The sequence below is a fragment of the Dryas octopetala genome, chromosome 7 (assembly GCF_963921425.1).
Source record: "Dryas octopetala chromosome 7, drDryOcto1.1, whole genome shotgun sequence".
NCBI classification, from domain to species: domain Eukaryota; kingdom Viridiplantae; phylum Streptophyta; class Magnoliopsida; order Rosales; family Rosaceae; genus Dryas; species Dryas octopetala.
Window position 1 is genome coordinate 19892740 of NC_141372.1, and position 18283 is coordinate 19911022.

The window sequence follows — 18283 nt, forward strand, 5'->3', positions numbered from 1 at the left end:
AAAGGCGGCTATGGAAAATGCATTCAAAGGAAACTAAGTACCATGCATTCAAAGGAAAATAAATACCATGCATTCAAAGGAAACTAAGTATCATGCATTCAAGAAAAATTCCACAATACCATGTGTTAAAAAAAAGGGCATCCTACCCCATAACGGGTCGGACACCCTCCAAATCATCCAAATATCATCAAGTACAAACTTAATAATTAAAAGAGTTTACAATTTGGTACGGGCCACATCTGACCCGACCATATAACTCAAACAAAAATAGGGCGATGGTCCGCCCACCCCTGCCCCCGGACCATGTTTGCTTCAAACATTTATTTGAGATCCTCTCCCATGTCATGCTCCCCACATGTGGATGCTCTATCCTCAGGCTCTACCTCCTGGATACTTCCCTCCGGGATGTTGGCATGCCCATCATTACTGCCAGCTCCTAGCAGACCACGCACGCGGTCCCAGTCAAAATCAGGGCACATCTCCTCGAGCTCTAATTTGCAATCGCCAAAGCCAATTGCATAGCCGCTGTTATACTCGTTGTCCAACTCCTGCCTGGCTTGGCTCAGCTCCTGCCTGGCTTGGCTCAGCTCCTGCCCGCACTGCTCCAACTCTTGCCTAGCCTGGTCCGCCTCCTTCCTGGCCTGTAGTAGCTCGGCCTGCAATGCATTGTTCTGGCCGACCAGAGTACTGACCTTCTCCTCGGCTGAGAGCGCTCTGTCCTTCCACACCACGAAGCTCGACATCTCGTCCTTCATCTTCTCCACCGTGGCAAGGACACTAACATGTACCTGATAAGTAAAAAATAGTGCCTGCCAGGTCGAATGTCACGAAAATGTTATCACATGCTATAAAGTCTTAACTTCGGACATATCATCATGATGTACCACCTTCCCTTACCTGGGACTGCTCAAAAAAGGCCTGCTCCAGAACAGCTAGAGGCTCAGCACCATCACCGATCACCCGGTCATCCCTCCCCTTCTTCGGGGACCCTCCAAAGTCTGTCACCGCCTGCTGTACCAGACGATCCTCCTCTGGAACTGGATCAGGCACATTAGCTGCCCTTTTGCCCTCTCTCCCGTGCTCGGCTGCATTTACTCTGGTCTTCCTTTTCTTTCCAGGAGAAATAACCTTCGAAGCAAGGACGTTGGTAGACCCACTACGCCTCATACCCCCAGGCACCGGCGCACCTCTACTTGTATTCCCTTGGGACAAGCCACCATCGGCCAACAACGCCCCCATCATTAGCCTCCTCTGGGCAGGCGAGGCAGGACCGACCGGTCTACTTGTTTTCTTCGTATTGGTCATCTTCACTGTAAGACCCACACAAACAATGAGCACAACTTATTTCTCATCAATCAACACTTCAAGAGGGGAAGTACAGAAACTCACCTGGGGCTCCAAAGCCGTACTTGGCCAAATTCTCAGGAGACAAGAGGTATGTGGCGCTCAACTTTCGGGCGGGTCGACTAAGCACCCTCCGCACCTCTTCTACACTCTCTTTCGACAATGGTAGCCTCTCCCACTTACCCCCTGCAAAAATAAACAATCAAATATTACTATTAGTACAAGAAAACCGTCAGCTAATAATCAAAGTGTACACAGACCAATGCATCGACTCAACCAGACAACCTATTATGTGGAAATTCGTCAGCACTCTATTTATGGTCACCCTCTCACTCCGGCCGAATTCCCAGGCTCCACTCGTGAAAAACTATTTTTTCTTCCAGTCCTTGTGAGCGTCTGGGTGGCCCACCTGTTTTTGGCGAGTCGTACCATCGGTGAACTACCCGTTTGGCAATTGCGAGCAGTACACCCACCCTCGCAAATTGGGACTTGATTTTATTTCAAACAAGTGTGTGAATTGAGCCATACTCGGGGCAGCATACCCCTCATCTCGGAACAATACATACAACTTAATTAATGTCCTCTAACTATTTGATGTTAGTTGAGCCGGCGCAATTCCTAACTTCCTTAAGATGTATTGGAAGTAGGGATGGAGAGGAAGAGCAATAGAAACCCAAGCCTACCCGTATTCCGCAGCTTCAACACCTCAGACGGGTTCCAACCCACTTCTTAGCCCCTCTATACCTGGCCAACAACACCACAACATACAATAAATTACACAAGTCCAAAAATGAAGGCATATAGCCTACCCAGTGCTCGGCAAGGTTCATACCCACCTGCCCCTACTCACATTTTCCATAAATTCACAATCAGAATTTCAAGGTTCACATCGGGTTGGACGACTACAATTTTTCACAATTCCAAATTTTCCAAGGCAACAAATTTCACAAACAAAGACTTTGGCAGGATTCCGAAATTTCTTACCTCCAATGCTTCGAACAGCCCAATCTAAGCCCGGGCTTCCGCGCTGCCCCACCTCTTCCGCGCACCCAAGCTCCCGAGCCACCAGCCCCGACTTCGAGCACGGGTTTCCGAGCAACCACCCACTTGTGCAACGCCCGAGCCGAGCAGCTCCTCCAAGCCGCTGCTAGCAGCTCCGGCCCTACACGCGCCCCCCACGCAACGCCCCTTCGCGCACCACCACAGCCCGAGCCGCTGCCAACAGCTCCGGCCCGAGCCCGCGTCGATCTGAGCAGCACCGTTCCGGCCCGAGCCCCCTGCGCCGATCTGAGCAGCACAGCTCCAGCCCGAGCTCCCTGCACAACTTCCGAGCAACTACCCCACCTGCGCAACCACCGAGCCAAGCCGAGCAGAGCACCCCCCTGCGCAGCGCCTCTGCGCCGCTCAAACCTGTTCCGACCCGAACAGAACCGCGCCGATCCGAACAACCCGAGCCCAACCCCTCCGCCCCGCGCACAGCCAACACCTCCGGGCTAGAATTTCGCCTTCGACCAGAGCAGATCCAGGCTTTCCCCTTCCTTCGACCCGAGTCAACCCGACCCAACCCCTATGTTTCTGCGCTTCCGACCCGCGCACAACCCCTCTAACCCGAATCCGACCTCTACTGCATTCGAACCCACTGGCTCAGCTCCCCCTTCCCTCTGACCCGACCCCCTCTCCCTCCGACCCGACCTCCCTTTTCTCTGTTGTTTCCAAACACAGCCCCTGCCCTTTTTGGTTTTCTCTTGTAAAAAAAAATATATTAACTCCCTCTCTCCCAAATACTTACACAGTAACAAGTAACAAGTGTGAGATTTGGGGTAGGTATTTTATATTTGGGCTTTACCATTTAATTCCAAAATCTCATTTACAAAAGGCAACATCCCACCATTCAATTGGACGAGATTCACTAGATTTCGCGAAGCATCTATGGCTCGGAATACAGAGTAATCAAAATTCAAAATTCAAAAAAGAAAAAAGAAAAAAAGATTATAATCTTTTCATATATAACCGTCCAAGCTTTCCTACAGTACAGCTTTTCTTGCTAAGGAACTTGGGGGACTTCTGGACAGTATCTTAAGCAGGAACAAGTATGTGGTCACTTGTCGTTCTGTTCAGACTTCTTTGCGTACAAAGTTCCCAACCAAGAAGTACCTTTTGCTCGGAAACTTGGGGGACTTCTGTTCGTATGACTAATCATCTCAACATAACGACAAGTCACATAAGGCTTAACATCATGTCGTTTGGGCATAAGCCCAAAGGATAAGCCCCTCCTAGGTTCCTAAGCACCGACTTGCTAGGACTAAAGACTAAGCCCTTCCTGGACTCTTGGGCTCCTAGCCCCTGACCTCCTAGGCTCCGACCCCCTAGGCTCCGGCCTCCTAAGCCCTGATCTACTAATTTCCGACCTCCTAGGCTCCGGCCTCCTAAGTCCTAACCTCCTAGGTTCCGGCCTCCTAAGCTCCAGCCTCCTAGGCCCCGACTCGTGTCAACTCATTCGAATCCACGAAACAGGTGACACGTGGCGCTCCTACAGTGACAGAACCGTTCCCGGATCCTACCCTGAATCTCAGAGAGGTCCTGTGGGAATCCAAAATCTAGGAAAATCCTACCGAAAATTCGACAAAACCTCTCCTAAAAATGAACTAACCCAAGGTTTATAAAACCTGTAAAAAAACACTTCTAAGAACTTCAACCACTTCTACCACAACCAAAAAGGGTCTCGGACCCAATAAATTCAAAGAAAACCAACTTAAATTTAAAACTGGTTATCAGAGCTACTAATCTATTACAAGAAATTTTACATAATGAAAATGGTACCTACTGGGTCCGAATAGAAATATGGACGTAAATGCCTCGACGTTATTGGCTCGACCTCCACCAAAGCTACTACCTGGGAGGAAACAATTTAAGACAAACAAGATAAACCCAGTGAGTGGACAGTTTGATGAAAATAAAATCAAATGTTAAATATCTTTTCAGAAAACCCTTCATAACCACATTTAACTCTAAGACTTCACGTCGCTCTTTGAAATCCCCCAGTTTTAAAATTATTTCACAAGTCTATTTCAAAATCTCCTTGTAAACCATGATCATGCTTAGAGTATGAGAAAACATATGAATATGAAACTATTTCAAATCCTCAGAATGCCCAATGCATAAGAAAAACTCAAAAGCTATTTCTCACATAAACTTATATTATGCAAATCTTTTAAACAAATCAATTAACTGAAAATCAATCTTTGAAAATAACAAGTTCTCAAACTGAAATCGATATTGTCAATTTATAAATAAATAATTTAAGCTGAAAACTTTCTTCTCAAACCACTCTCAATATACTGAAAACCAATAAAATTGCTCAACTGAAACCGTCACCGTCATACTTAAAACCTTTGCTGCCATAAACTCATCACTTAAAATACTTAACAAACTGAAAACACACACCAATCAACTTACCCATAGAATCTGTCTACACGCGCAGAGCCAAGAATCTGTCATACGCATGCAGAGCCATAAATTCTGTCTTACATGCACGCAGAGCCAACCCCCAAAGGGTCAAGCATCACGACACACGGCTCAAAGCCTATGTGTGTGCCGCAATGGGTCCCAAAGACCTATCTAATCTGATAACCTGGAGGGTACTGAAAGGCGATTTAAAACTATTTTTCTCATGACCAAACAAAATGTCTTTTTCCACCAACAAAGAACATTTTTATAACATTTCCAAAACTTTAAATCCTCAAAACAATTGCATAAACACAACTAGTAAAATAGTCCTCAATAAATCACATTAAAAAACATAAAACCAATCAAATCTTTCGTCCATAGACTAAATATGAAATAACCCATACGTATAAAAATAAGAAACTAGTTTCAACATCCAACAAGAAGAAATTTATTTGCGGTAGCATTTGTAATCCAAAATTTAATACCATTAATCAAATCCCAAAATCAACTTCAAAACGTTAAATATAAAATAATTGATGAGATTTCCATAAATTCTAAGAAAAACCAAAAGTCTATTTAAACCTCAAATTCTCAACTAAAATTTCATACCCAAACTAAATCACAAATTTTATAAAACATTTTAAAGAGACAAGAATTCACTCACAATTCATCAATTCTCAATAAAGCTCAAAACAACGAATAAAAATTAAATTAGGAATTTCATAAAAACGTTTATAAAATAAAGTCCACTCACAGTTTAACCGATCAATGTCTAATCCTTTCCGGAATACGTTTTCATTTCACGATCCCTTATTGTTCGTCACTAGAAATCGCCAAAAGACGAAGCTCCATCCACCTAACACAAAAGTACCACTAACTTTAATAGTCGAGAATACAGAGTGTCGATTGAAATTGAGTGAAGAAAAAATCTAAGTGCCCTTATGACTTATCCGAAAGTCTAGAGTTTGTCCCAAGTTAACTTAATTTAATACCAAACAAACGCAATTACTAAGTCACCCAATTATCAATACATCTCCAAGATCAACGTAAGCGATATAAACAAATCCTCACCAAGTAATTAACTAAACCACCTTGTTAATTCGATTCCACATTCGGCAACTGACCAATCACATAATCGCGCTTCCCAAACATCCTTCCTTGCATCCGATAACCACTGTGACACGGCTGAAGGTTTCGTTAATCGATCGGCCACGAATTGTTGTCTTTAAGATATGTATAATCTGTCCATAAAAACAATGCATTACAAACTAATTCCAAAGTTCACAAATAATATTAATTTGGCCATTGAACAGTCGATTTGGGTGATAACCACCACACACGGTGGCTTCCCAGCTCCAACTAACATACCAATACTCACCCAAAACACAACGGAACTTGGATTTTGTCTCTGGGATCCCAAGGAGTCTGAATAGCAAGGGAACCCACTCAACCCACCACCACAAACGGCGACAATCAAGGTGGCAGTCGCGGTGAACCTGAAAATCAACCAAATCCCAAAATTTCTTTAAATTTCTCATCCTAGACAACAATTGGAGGTTCAAAAGGGTGGGAATTGCCCAAAATCCGACAAGAACACCTACCAAATTTCGAATTCCAAAGGAAACCCGAAATTGGTTCTAAACCCCAAAATCATACTTCACAAAATACCCAGAATTGACGAGCCATACCTTAGGGGAATGAAAGCCCACGGTGAGGGGAGAAAAATCCACCAAAAACAAAATCGACCGGAGCTCGGAGGTGGCCAGAATCGGCAAAATGGCCGACGGCGGAGCTAGTTTGCTCCGACGATTTCCTGCGCACAGGGGCAGTAGGCCGGCGAAGGGAGGCGCGGGTGAGGACGGCCGGCGCGAGGGGAACTTGCCGGTGGCCTTGGGTCGTCGGGAAACTCGCCGGAGAGGATGGTCCGGCCTGGTGGTGTCGCGCGCCGAGAAGGGGAAGAGAGAGAAGAGAACGAAGAGAGAGAGTGTGGGCTCGGGAAGGTGGTTGGCGCCTGGGGGGTGCTCGCCGGAGCCAGTGGCTGGCAGGGGTGGCCGGTGATGGGGAGTGATGGTGGCTGGGTGATGCGCGCAGGGGAGGGTGCGGGAGAGAGAGAGAGAGAGAGAGAGAGAGAGAGAAATGGGCTGATTTTAATTGTGGTGTTTGGGTTTTAAAATTACCCAAATGCCCTTTTCTAGAAAATTCTCCACCTTTTCTACCCAAAACTTACAATTAGGATGTCGTTTTCACCTTCGCGTTTGGAAACTCGAGTTCTTATTAGCTGTCTCGAACTTAAAGGCCACAAATTTGAATTTTTAAAACACCCCTTCAAATGCTAGAATTCCCTTCTGATATTTTAATAAAGTCCGCCCAAAAGATTAATTTTTTTTATTAAAGAAATAAGACTTGGGGTCGGGTCGTTACATACAGTGCGAGTCATTACAAGAGACACGTGTCATCACCGGATTGGTTGACACTCTTCCAAAAGTTTTATAAAAGAGGTACTTTCTTGTCACAAAAGGACATTCAATTAATAATATACTATTCACTCACTCTGCTCAGAGATTCTCTTGACACTGACTTGAGCGTCGGAGGAGGTTCGGCCGGTACCACCCTGATGCCCTTCCCGCTCACTTTTGTGTGTTCGCGCAAGGTGCTTCGAATATTACTTTTTCATCACTATTCACTAGTCGGACCCAGCTACCCGTTCCTACCCCACTTCGATTTGTCGTCCACTCAGTGGAAGGTCAACGGATCCACGTGGTTTGACTCGACGTTGACTACTCTACCATTTTTGAGCATCAACAGTGAGCATCAGAAAAGAAAACTTACTTTAGATAATAATACTTTAAGTTGTCATTTTCATAACAAATAATATAAGCATATTTTATATAGTAACGAACAATATAGAGAAAACAGTATAGTTGATTTACTTATAAATTTGTCAGAAAATATTAAATTAGAACAATTTAAGCAAAATCAGTCAATAGAGATACTAATGCAAAATCTAGAGAGAAACTCAATAAATATTTTAAGAAAAAATTTAAATTATATTACCAAGCAAGTAGAAGATAATAATAAAAATATTCAAAAATTGCACGTAATAATAGATCAACTTAAAAAACAATTACAGAAATACAGTTAGTGTAAAAGGATTTAGCAGAACAAGTATATAAAATAGATTAGCTACTAAAATAGATGCAAAGTGCAAAAACTAGTGCAAAGTATATAGAAGCCCTTAAAACAATAATAGAATTAAACACAACACCTATAGAAATATAGTTTTCACTATACTTCACTCGCAAGTGCACGAATCGCGACAGTAGCAAAGCGTATAAATATGAGGTTGATCCCATGAGGATTGAATTGATGTCGTATCACTAATCTAATTGACCTAATTGACCCTAAAACAAACAAAAGACTCACGGAAAAGATTAAGAACACACACGATAGCAACACAAGGTTGCAGCACACACACACACACACACACACTCTGGATTGGTGGGGTTTTGATTGATTTGATTCTAAACTAATTATGCAAGAAAAATAAAAGAAAGCAAGTAAACAAGCAAGGAAACGATTCAGATTTTATTGAAGAAAAATAATGATAATGAAACACTAAGGCCTTCAGAATCCACCCTAGCTACCATACTCAAGTTATGACACAAAAAGATAAATTTAGAAACTATTTATGAAGATGCTCGCAAAGTGTCTATGGCGTCTAGAAGAAATTGCATTGATTCTCTCTAATGTATGTAAGATGCATGGCATCTACAATAATACTTGTGCCCATATGTGCAACCTAGCATGACGTCTACTTAGATTTAACACACAAGAACCCATTAAGCACAAGATAATATGAGACATCACAAGAACCCTAGAGTATGGCGTCTACACTAGGTATCCAAGATTTCAATTCACATGAACAATTATTAGGCTATTCACTTGTTGCAAACAAAAAACATGATGATATGGCAGTCCACATGCTTTCACAACACATAAACTAGATGCATACAACCTAAGGTAGCTAATCAAAGAGAGCATGCATCAAGTATCCAATAAAATAGTGAATTAAGAATTCATCAATGAAAAACTGAAATTAAACTAAAATAATGTCATAGAAAAATAGTAATATATAATGCTAGGGCTTCATCATAAGCCCTAGTTAAGGATTTAGTTACACATAATCATTGAAAAACTAACAATAAAATTCATAAACTAATTAAACCTAGAAATTAAAATTGGAAGAGAGAGCTTGGCGCGAATGCTTGTGCAAAGTGAATCCAGGATGCCAAGGTTGTTGAATGCTTGATGCATAGACTCCTTATATAGAGATTTGAGGAGGTGGATGAGTCCTTGCACAAATAGGAGAGGACAACAAAACTTGCGGCAAGAATTTCTAGGCGCGGAATTGCTGCGCTATCTTCACTAAAACAGCCATAACTTGCGCTAGGCATATCGGAATCGAGATCCATAAAATTCCCTGTGAAGCTAACATATTTATCTTTCCAACGATATAAGACTCAACAGATGGAACGATCTAGAGAAGTACAGACTTGAAGTCGAAGTTGCTGCTCTGTTTTCCCAAGGTTTCCTTGTTGCTTTGGTTTGCCTTGGTCCATTAGAATTTTCTCTTCCTTCTAAACTAGGGTAAAGTCTTTCCTTAATCAACTTGGATTAAATCTTCTAAGATCTCCCTTGCACATTGGGGATTCCTTGGATGACTAGGAGACACTCTCCTTAGTTTATATGAGCATGTACATTGCTAGGCTAAAGGCAAGATTTAGCCCAAAATGTGAAAAAACCTCTACATTGCTGGGCCAAATGCAAGGCAATTCTTGCCATAGCAAGATTTTAGGCTAAATTTGGCCCAAAATCTTGCTATTGTCTTTTGCTTTGCCAAGACAAGTGGAGTCTACAAGAGAGAAAAGCAGCTGATGGTGAGATAATGGAGTCCACATGTCGGTGCGCGATTGGAGAGAAGAGAAGATGATGTCTTCTTGTGGGGGACAAGACTAGCAGCGTCACCAATGGGTGCGTGACACTGCCACTGATGGCCCACTTTACGTGGTGATCGATAACAGCTGCCTTTTTTCTTTTTCTTTTTTTTTTAATTCCCACAAATCACGTGGCCCACTTTATTTCCCACAAATAGCTGCTTCTTCAATTTTCACTCAAACCCACGTGCCTCTTCTTTCTTTTTGATGAAGACTATCAATGAAGGCTATCAATGCAAGCCTCCAATGGTCAAAATTTTTAAAAATTGTGACCGTTGGTTTTTTTTTTAATTCGAATTCTTCCCTTTTTTTTTTTTTCCAACTTCACTTACCTCCCACCCCTATATATATGGTATATAACCATTCATAATTTTCACAATACATTCCAAATTTGTGGGCACTTATTTAGAAATTTGTGGGTAGTTTGTGGGCACTTGCTTAGAAATTTGTGGTCACTTGTTTATTCATCTTCTACAAATTTTATTTTATTTATTTTTTTAAATATGAGTACCATGAAAGCCAAAGTCGACCGAGGTCCCAATTGGCCTAATGAAAATCATATCGTTCTTTGCAGGTGCTATGTAGAGGTGAATCAAGATCCATAAGTTGGTACGGATCAAGGGAAAGAGATTTTTTGGCAGAGAATACAACAAAAATATGTCAAGCGCATTGGCGATATGAGATCGCTTCAGTCTGTGAAAACATAAATGAGTAGAATAAAACAACATTGCATTTTTTATCAAGGTTGTCTTTGTCAAGTTGAAACTAAGTAACACAGTGGGTGAAATGAAAGTGATAAAGTAATATTGTAAATATTTTTACCATTAATACTAAAATTTATATTCTTTGGTTTGTATCTTATATTTGTATAATATAAATGCAGATTCAACATGCCAGAGGATTGTACGCTGAAAAGCATAATGACAAATGTTTCAAGTTCGACCACTGTATGTAGTAGATGATGAATGAGGTAGATAATGAATGAGGTGGATGATGAATAAGGTAGATGATGAGGTAAATGAGAAAATATACATAATTGATGAAAAAAATTAAATGGGTATTAAAATAATAATATTTAAATATATTCAATACTATACTCATATCAAAGATTTCATTAAAATAATTACAATGGTATAATTATTAAAATATATTAATTTATAAATTTTAATTTATAAGAGTATATATGAACAGTAATGATCACTCACTCACCATAGAGTAGAGAATTCTCTGCTCACCTAATCACCCAGCAACGAATTTCAATGATCGGAACCGTCCATATTTTAGAGCATTATTCAAACATCACCCTTATAAAAAATCAACCAAATCGGAAACTGTTTAGCCAGTGTATTACTATCAATATCATTTCAACCTTATCTGACAAACTGTATTTGTCTGCAAAGTTTGAAGGACCAAACAATTATCGATTTGGCTGATTTTTTACATGGACGACCCTTAAAGATGGACCTAAAAAATGAATGGTCCCGATCATTGAATTTCCCACCCTGTGGTGAGTGGGTGGTTAGGTGAGGGGGGAATTCCTCGCTCTATGGTGAGCGAGTGATCATTTCTGTATATATGAATACACTTAATAAATTAAATATCTTGCCTTTTGCCTTTAGCCTTTAGCAATGTACAAATTTGTGCATTTGGCCAAAAGCAATAGCTAAATCTTGCCTTTAGCCTTGCCTTTTGCCATTAAAGCATATGCATTGGTTAGCTATAAGCAATAGGTATAGCTAAAATTTAGCTAAAAGTCATAAAAATCAACTGCATTGGTAGCTAAAAGCTAAACTAAAATTGCAATAGCTAAATTTTTGGCTAAGTTTAGCTAAAAATTTAGCTATTGCAAGCTCAAAAGCCAAGAAAAGGTTGGGTCTCATTGTGTACAGCAACTGTCAGCAAGAGAGAGAAAGTGAAGTGGTGGCACATGCTGATTGGGTGAACTCTCTGTGGCTGGGTCTCATCCCATCACATGTGACTTGCTTTTCCACAATTTGGCCGTTGAATAATATTGATTGTTGAGCTAGTCCATTTTTTATTTGTTTTAAATGCATCAACCAATCAAAGTGTGCCATTGGTGGCATTTGAAAATTGAATGCAGATGCAACATGACCACTTTCGCCAACTATCCAAATTGAATGCAAATGCAATGGTCCAAATTATGACTGTTGCTTCAAATTTTTTTTTTTTTTAAACTATTTTATTTTTTTGTACACAATTTCACTCACCTCCCACTCCTATATATATGTTATTTCATCACTCAAAATTTTCACAACACTTTCCAAATTATTGTGAGAAGTTTAGAAATTTGTGGAGAGTTTGGTTTAATGGTTTGTTCATTTTTTTCAATTTATTTTTTTATATCAAATATGAATAGTGGGAAAAGCAAAGGTCCTAATTTTTTCAATGAAAATCAAGTGGCCCTTTGCAAAGCCTATGTAGAGGTGATGCAAGATCTAGAAATTGGTACAGATCAAGGGAAGAAGGTTTTTTGGCAGAGAATACAGCAAAAATATCAAGATCTCACTGGCTATAGGAGATCACTCACCTCTGTGCAGACACAAATGGGAAGAATAAAAAAATCTATCGTTTATTATCAAGGTTGTCTTACTCAAGTTGAAACTGAGCAACATAGTGGGTGTAGTGAAGTAAATAAGGTAATATTATAATTTTTTTTTTGTTTGATACTATAATTTGAATTCTTTGGTTTATATCTTACACTTGAATAATATAAATGCAGATTGATCAAGCCAGAAAATTATATGCAGACAAGCATGATGGCAAGGCCTTCAAGTTCGACCATTGTCTGCCAGTTTTAAGAGATTGTCTCTTTCCTCGTCTGAAGTCAATCCATATGGAACATCCCGACACTCAGGATGCTCCTCAATCGCAGCCAATCGAGACCGTTGATCTTTCTTGCGACGACGAGCCTTCCCAGCCTTCTCTGACCCCTTCATCGAGCAAAAGGCCCCCAGGAAAAAAAGCCACAATAGAGGCTAAGAAGAAGGCAACACATGATAACTGAGACAGACGAGCACGAGATGAGACGTTGAACGCCATGGTCAAGGCGCAAGAACGGATAGCAGGAGTACGTAAAGGCCAGTTAGGGATTCAACAACGGGATGCAGACATAAGGATAATATCAACGGATATTTCTGGAATGGATGAAGAAACAAAAGTTTTTTGGGTGGAAATGAAGCGTAAATTGATGGCTAACTACGCATCTAATCCATCCGGATCGAGCAATGATGCCTATTTTCCTACGTTCAATCCTTGATTTCCTAGTTTATTTTCCATGTTGTATTTCCTTTATTGTGTATTTCCTTGATTGTTGCTTTCTTTTATTATGTATTTCCTTTAGATGATGAATGAGGTAGATAGTGAAAATACACAAATGAAAAAAAAAAAAAAAATTTAATATGTATTTAAAATAATAATATTTAAATATATTCAATATTATACTTATATTAAAGATCTCATTAAAATAATTACAATGGTATAATTATTAAACTATATTAATTTATACATTTTAATTTATTAAGAGTATACATGAATACACTTTCTAAATTAAATAGGTGGGTTTTAACTAGGGCTCACCAAATAGCCCAAGGCCCGAAGCCCACCCGAAGCCCGCCCGGCCCATTGGGCCCGAAGCCCGATTTGGCCCGACATTTGGGCTGGCCCGGCCTGCCCGAAAATTTCTTGGGTTGGGCTTGGGCCATCCCCTTGAAGCCCACGGCCCGCCCAAAGCCCGGCCCGCTTAGGCCCGCCCAAAGCCCGGCCCGAAGCCCAAAGCCCATTTAATATCTTCAATAAAAAAAAATATAGGATTTTGGCTATGTTATGAATTGAACTTGAGACCTCAAGGAACAAATTTCAACTCTCAACCAACTGAGCTGACTAGTTTATTTATATAATTTGTGAATCATAACATATTTAATAGGTTTTTCGTTTGTTTACTCTAATAAATTATTAATATGCTTATTAAATTATTATATAATTCTATAATATTAGTAAATAGTAATAGTGTAAAGTGTAAACTATACTATGTAATACCATAAATAATAAACTTTGAAAATTATATACAACATTACAAATTTACAACTATAATAAAACATAAATGTATATGTGTATATACAACTTTTATAATACAACTATAATTAAAGTTATTAAACCATGATTGTTCATTAATTTAATAATTTGAACCGTTCATTTTATATGTTGATAGTCAAAGATCATCCTTACAAAAAATCGGCCAAATCGGAATTCATTTACCCATTCGATTATCATTAGAAAAACCATAATCATTCATTAATTCGACCATCGTTACGTCACTTTTACATATAAATACACTTGAAGAGTTGAAGAGTATAATTCTAATAACTTTCTCGTTGAAACCTTATTGTTTTCATAATTGTGAAGACCACAACGTGATTTCAACAATCTGAGCCGTTCATTTTCTATATTCATAGTCAAATTAAAATCATCCTTACAAAAAATCAGCAAAATCAGAACTCATCTACCCATTCGATTATCATTAGAAAAACCACGATTGTTCATAAGTTGGACCACCATTATCTAATTTCTACATTTCCAATTGAACTAATTTTTTGCAGGGATGATCTTTGAGTAAAAAACTAAAAAATGAACGGTTCGGATTATTGGAAACTTGGAAACACGATCGAGATGTGAGCTCCTACATATAAATACACTTGAAGAGTTGAAGAATATAATTTTAATAACTTTCCGGTTGAAACATTGTCGTTTCCATAATTGTGAAGACCACAACGTGATTTTAACAATCTTAGCCGTTCATTTTTTATGTTAATAGTCAAAGATTATCCTTACAAAAAATTGGCTATATCGGAATTCATCTACCCATTCGATTATCATTAGAAAAACCACAATCGTTCATTAATTCGACCACCGTTATGTCACTTTTACATCTCCGATTAAACTAATTTTTTGCAAGAATTCTCTTTGAGTGGGGAACTAAAACTTGAACGATTCGGATCGTTGAAAACACGATCGATATGTGAACTTCTACATATAAATACACTTGAAGAGTATAATTCTAATAACTTTCCCGTTGAAACCTTGTTGTTTCCATAATTATGAAGACCACAACGTGATTTCAACAATTTGACCCGTTCATTTTCTATGTTCATAGTCAAAGATCATCCGTACAAAAAATCGGCTAAATCGACATTCATCTACCCATTCGATCATCATTAGAAAAACCACGATCGTTCATTAATTCAACCACCATTATGTCACTTTTACATCTCCGATTAAGCTAATTTTTTGCACGAATTATTTTTGAGTGAGGAACTAAAATTTGAACGGTTCGGATCGTTGACAACACAATTGCATCGTTTGTTTATAAAAATATGTAATAAAATATATAATAAAATATATGTACATTTATGTTTTATTATAGTTGTAATATTGTATATAATTTTAAAAGTTTATTATTTATGGTATTACACTATTACTAACATAATAGTATTATAGAATAACTTAATAAGCATATTAATAATTTATTGAAGTAAACAAACGAAAGAGCTATTAAATATGTTATGATTCACAAACTTGACAAATAAACTGGTCAGCTCAGTTGGTTGAGAGTTGAAGTTTGTTATGTGAGGTCTCATGTTCAAATCACAACATAGCCAAAATCTTATATTTTTTTTTAACATATATATGTGTCTAAACAGGCTTTGGGCCTAGCCCGGCCCGGCCCTCCAAGCCCGCAAGCCAAAGCCCGATGGGCGGGCCTTGGGCTTGTGTATTAAAGCCCCAGCCCGGCCCGAAAGCCCTATTGGGCTTCTATCATTCAAGCCCGAGCCCGGCCCGGCCCATTGCCGACCCCATTGTGCATAGTAGCTGTCGGCAAGAGAGAGAAAACAAAGTGGTGGTGCAAGCTGATTGGAGGAGCTCCCTACGGATGGGTCCCATCCTGTCGGCATGTGACCTGCTTTTCATAATTTGGACTGCTGAAAAATTGTGATTGTTGCACACTTGCACATGAAGAAGCCGTGGTGTGGCATTTGAATGGTGAATGGGAAGAACATGAGCCAATCAGAGTAATGGCACGTGGGTCTCATCCTATCAGCATGAGCCTATTCAGTCATTCACCATTGAGTAGAAATCAGCCGATGCACACTTTTCACAATTTTTTTTAAATATGTATTAAACATTACAATTAAATAAAAAAATTAAATATGTATTAAAATAATAATATTTAAATATATTCAATTTTATACTCATATTAAAGATCTCATTAAAATAATTACAATGATATAATTATTAAATTATATTAATTCATACATTTTAATTTATAAGAGTATACATGAATACACTTTCTAAATTAAATAGTTGGGTTTCAGCTATAACATTTACCAATGTACAAGGTTGTGGTTTTAGCTAAAGGCTTTTTAGCAAGATACCCACCTGAACTTTGACTCGATTTGCATGTTACCACCTAAATTAAAAATTGAAGCAAGTTGCCCCCTGAATTAAATTTTGTTTGCAAGTTACCACCTTCATCCAAATCCTCATGGGTTTTTTGGTCTTTTCATAGAGAAGAACTTGGGTGGGGAAGCTTTTGCCACCTCACCATACTGAGTGGCAAGGCCCAACCAATTACAAGTGGCCACATGTACAACCATTTTTTAATTTCTCTTTTCCTATTTTTACAAACTTTGAAATTAATTAAAAATAGTTCTGGACTCAGAAAAATACACGAAAAATCTTACGGACTCGTCTTGACTAATAGAATTTACTATGGAGTCAAATTATCAATTTGCCCTCTGAGAGTTTCCAGAAAATTTAGGAAGTCCAAATTTATTTCTAAAAAATTAAAATACTCTGAATTCTTTAAAAATTCATAGGATGATCTCCCAAACTCCAAAAAATACAAGGTCTGCTTGGTCTTCTAAAAAATAACACTACCTTTCTTGTGAACACTTGCTACCCAAAAGCTCGAGAGGTCTTAGAGGAAAATAAATTCAAACTCCAGAATGTTAATTTTATGAAAGGTAGTGTTATTAGGGTAGGAAGTGTTCACGAGAAAGGTAGTGTTAGTTTTTAGAAGACCAATGGTGCAGACTTTGTATTTTTAGGAGTTCGGGAGATTATCCTATAAATTTTTAAAGAATCTAGAGTATTTTAATTTTTTAGAAATAAATTTGAACTTCCTAAATTTTCTGGAAACTCTCAAAGGGCAAATTGATAATTTGACTCCATAGTAAATTACTATTAGTCAAGACGAGTCCGTAAGAATTTTCCGTGTATTTTTCTGAGTCCGAAACTATTTTTAATTAATTTTTAAAGTTTGTAAAAATAGGAAAAGAGAAATAAAAAAATGGTTATACATGTGGCCACTTGTAATTGGTTGGGCCTTGCCACTCAGCATGGTGAGGTGGCAAAAACTTCCCCACCCAAGTTCTTCTCTATGAAAAGACCAAAAAACCCATGAGAATTTGGATGGTGGTGGTAATTTGCAAACAAAATTTAATTCAGGGGGCAACTTGCTTCAATTTTTAATTTAGGTGGTAACATGCAAATCGAGTCAAAGTTCAGGTGGGTATCTTGCTAAAAAGCCTTTAGCTAAATATTGCTTTTAACTATAGCTATAGCTAAAACCAATGCACATGCTCTAAGAAAAGTCGATTTGTGGCACATGTAGGAAACTTCAAGGTTCCTTGATGCTTTGGGGATTCCTGGTAACTTGCACATGGCCCATGGTGTTTGGCTCTCATGTGACTTAATGAAGTGACATGATTGACCATTGACTTTGATAGTTTACTTTAACTAAAAGTCAACCTTGACAAAAAAAATTCCCCCAAAGCTTTTGTCCAAGATTCTTCAAAGATTCTTTTCAGATTCTAAATTATTCTATAAGATTCCCTTATGATTTCTATTTCCATTTTTTCCACTTTAAGCTCCAAATTGCCCCATTATGCTTCTTTTCTACTCCTTGGATACCTTTGACCTACAAAACACAAAAACCAAGTAAAATGCTATGAAAAATGTCAAGAACTAACCAAGAAAGGGAGGTGAAAATCATGTAAAACATGCATAAATATGAACCTAACAATATTACACATCTAATATATCAAACCAACATATACTTGTTAGACAAAATAATTTTATAATTCAACTTCTAGTAAATATATCAGAAAAATTAGATAATCTTGAAGAACAAATAGTATATATACATAAAACTTTAGCAAATCATAAAGCTACACTACCTCCAGGATTAGTACATAAATTAGAAGGTCTAACCTTAGGAAAAGTAGCAACAAAACAAAAGAAAATAATCCCTTTAACAATTGCAAATGAAATTATTTAGAGGCAAAGAAGTGGTTAGATCAGATGACATCTACTCAGAAATAGAAGCACAAGAATTTCTTAGGAAAAGTTTTGAGCATACTTAAAAAAATAAAAGTTCTTTATAACAAGTAGGAATATTAGTTGTATAAGAAAAATTCAAG

The 18283-nt window shown here is 38.6% G+C and overlaps 1 protein-coding gene across 1 annotated transcript; it reads right to left on the reverse strand.

Moving 5' to 3' along the window:
- Positions 1 to 151: 151 nt before the first annotated feature.
- LOC147280364 (uncharacterized) lies at positions 152 to 6920 on the reverse strand. Its single transcript, XM_086252713.1, has 7 exons — positions 6480 to 6920; positions 6170 to 6287; positions 5883 to 6032; positions 4165 to 4237; positions 1390 to 1530; positions 898 to 1310; positions 152 to 809 (listed from the first exon to the last, which is right to left on the reverse strand). Exons 3-7 carry the CDS (start codon positions 5901 to 5903, stop codon positions 321 to 323), a joined length of 1137 nt encoding a protein of 378 aa, XP_086108839.1. The 5' UTR covers positions 5904 to 6032; positions 6170 to 6287; positions 6480 to 6920; the 3' UTR covers positions 152 to 320.
- Between the last annotated feature and the right edge of the window lie 11363 nt (positions 6921 to 18283).

Excerpts from the sequence above, each read along its gene's own strand:
- LOC147280364 (XM_086252713.1), bottom strand. The coding sequence starts at position 5,903 with ATGTGGAATCGAATTAACAAG. Across the intron at positions 4,238-5,882 it reads TGTGGAATCGAATTAACAAG|GTAGTAGCTTTGGTGGAGGT; the intron begins GTGGTTTAGTTA and ends GTTTCCTCCCAG. Across the intron at positions 1,531-4,164 it reads TTTCTATTCGGACCCAGTAG|GGGGTAAGTGGGAGAGGCTA; the intron begins GTACCATTTTCA and ends TTATTTTTGCAG.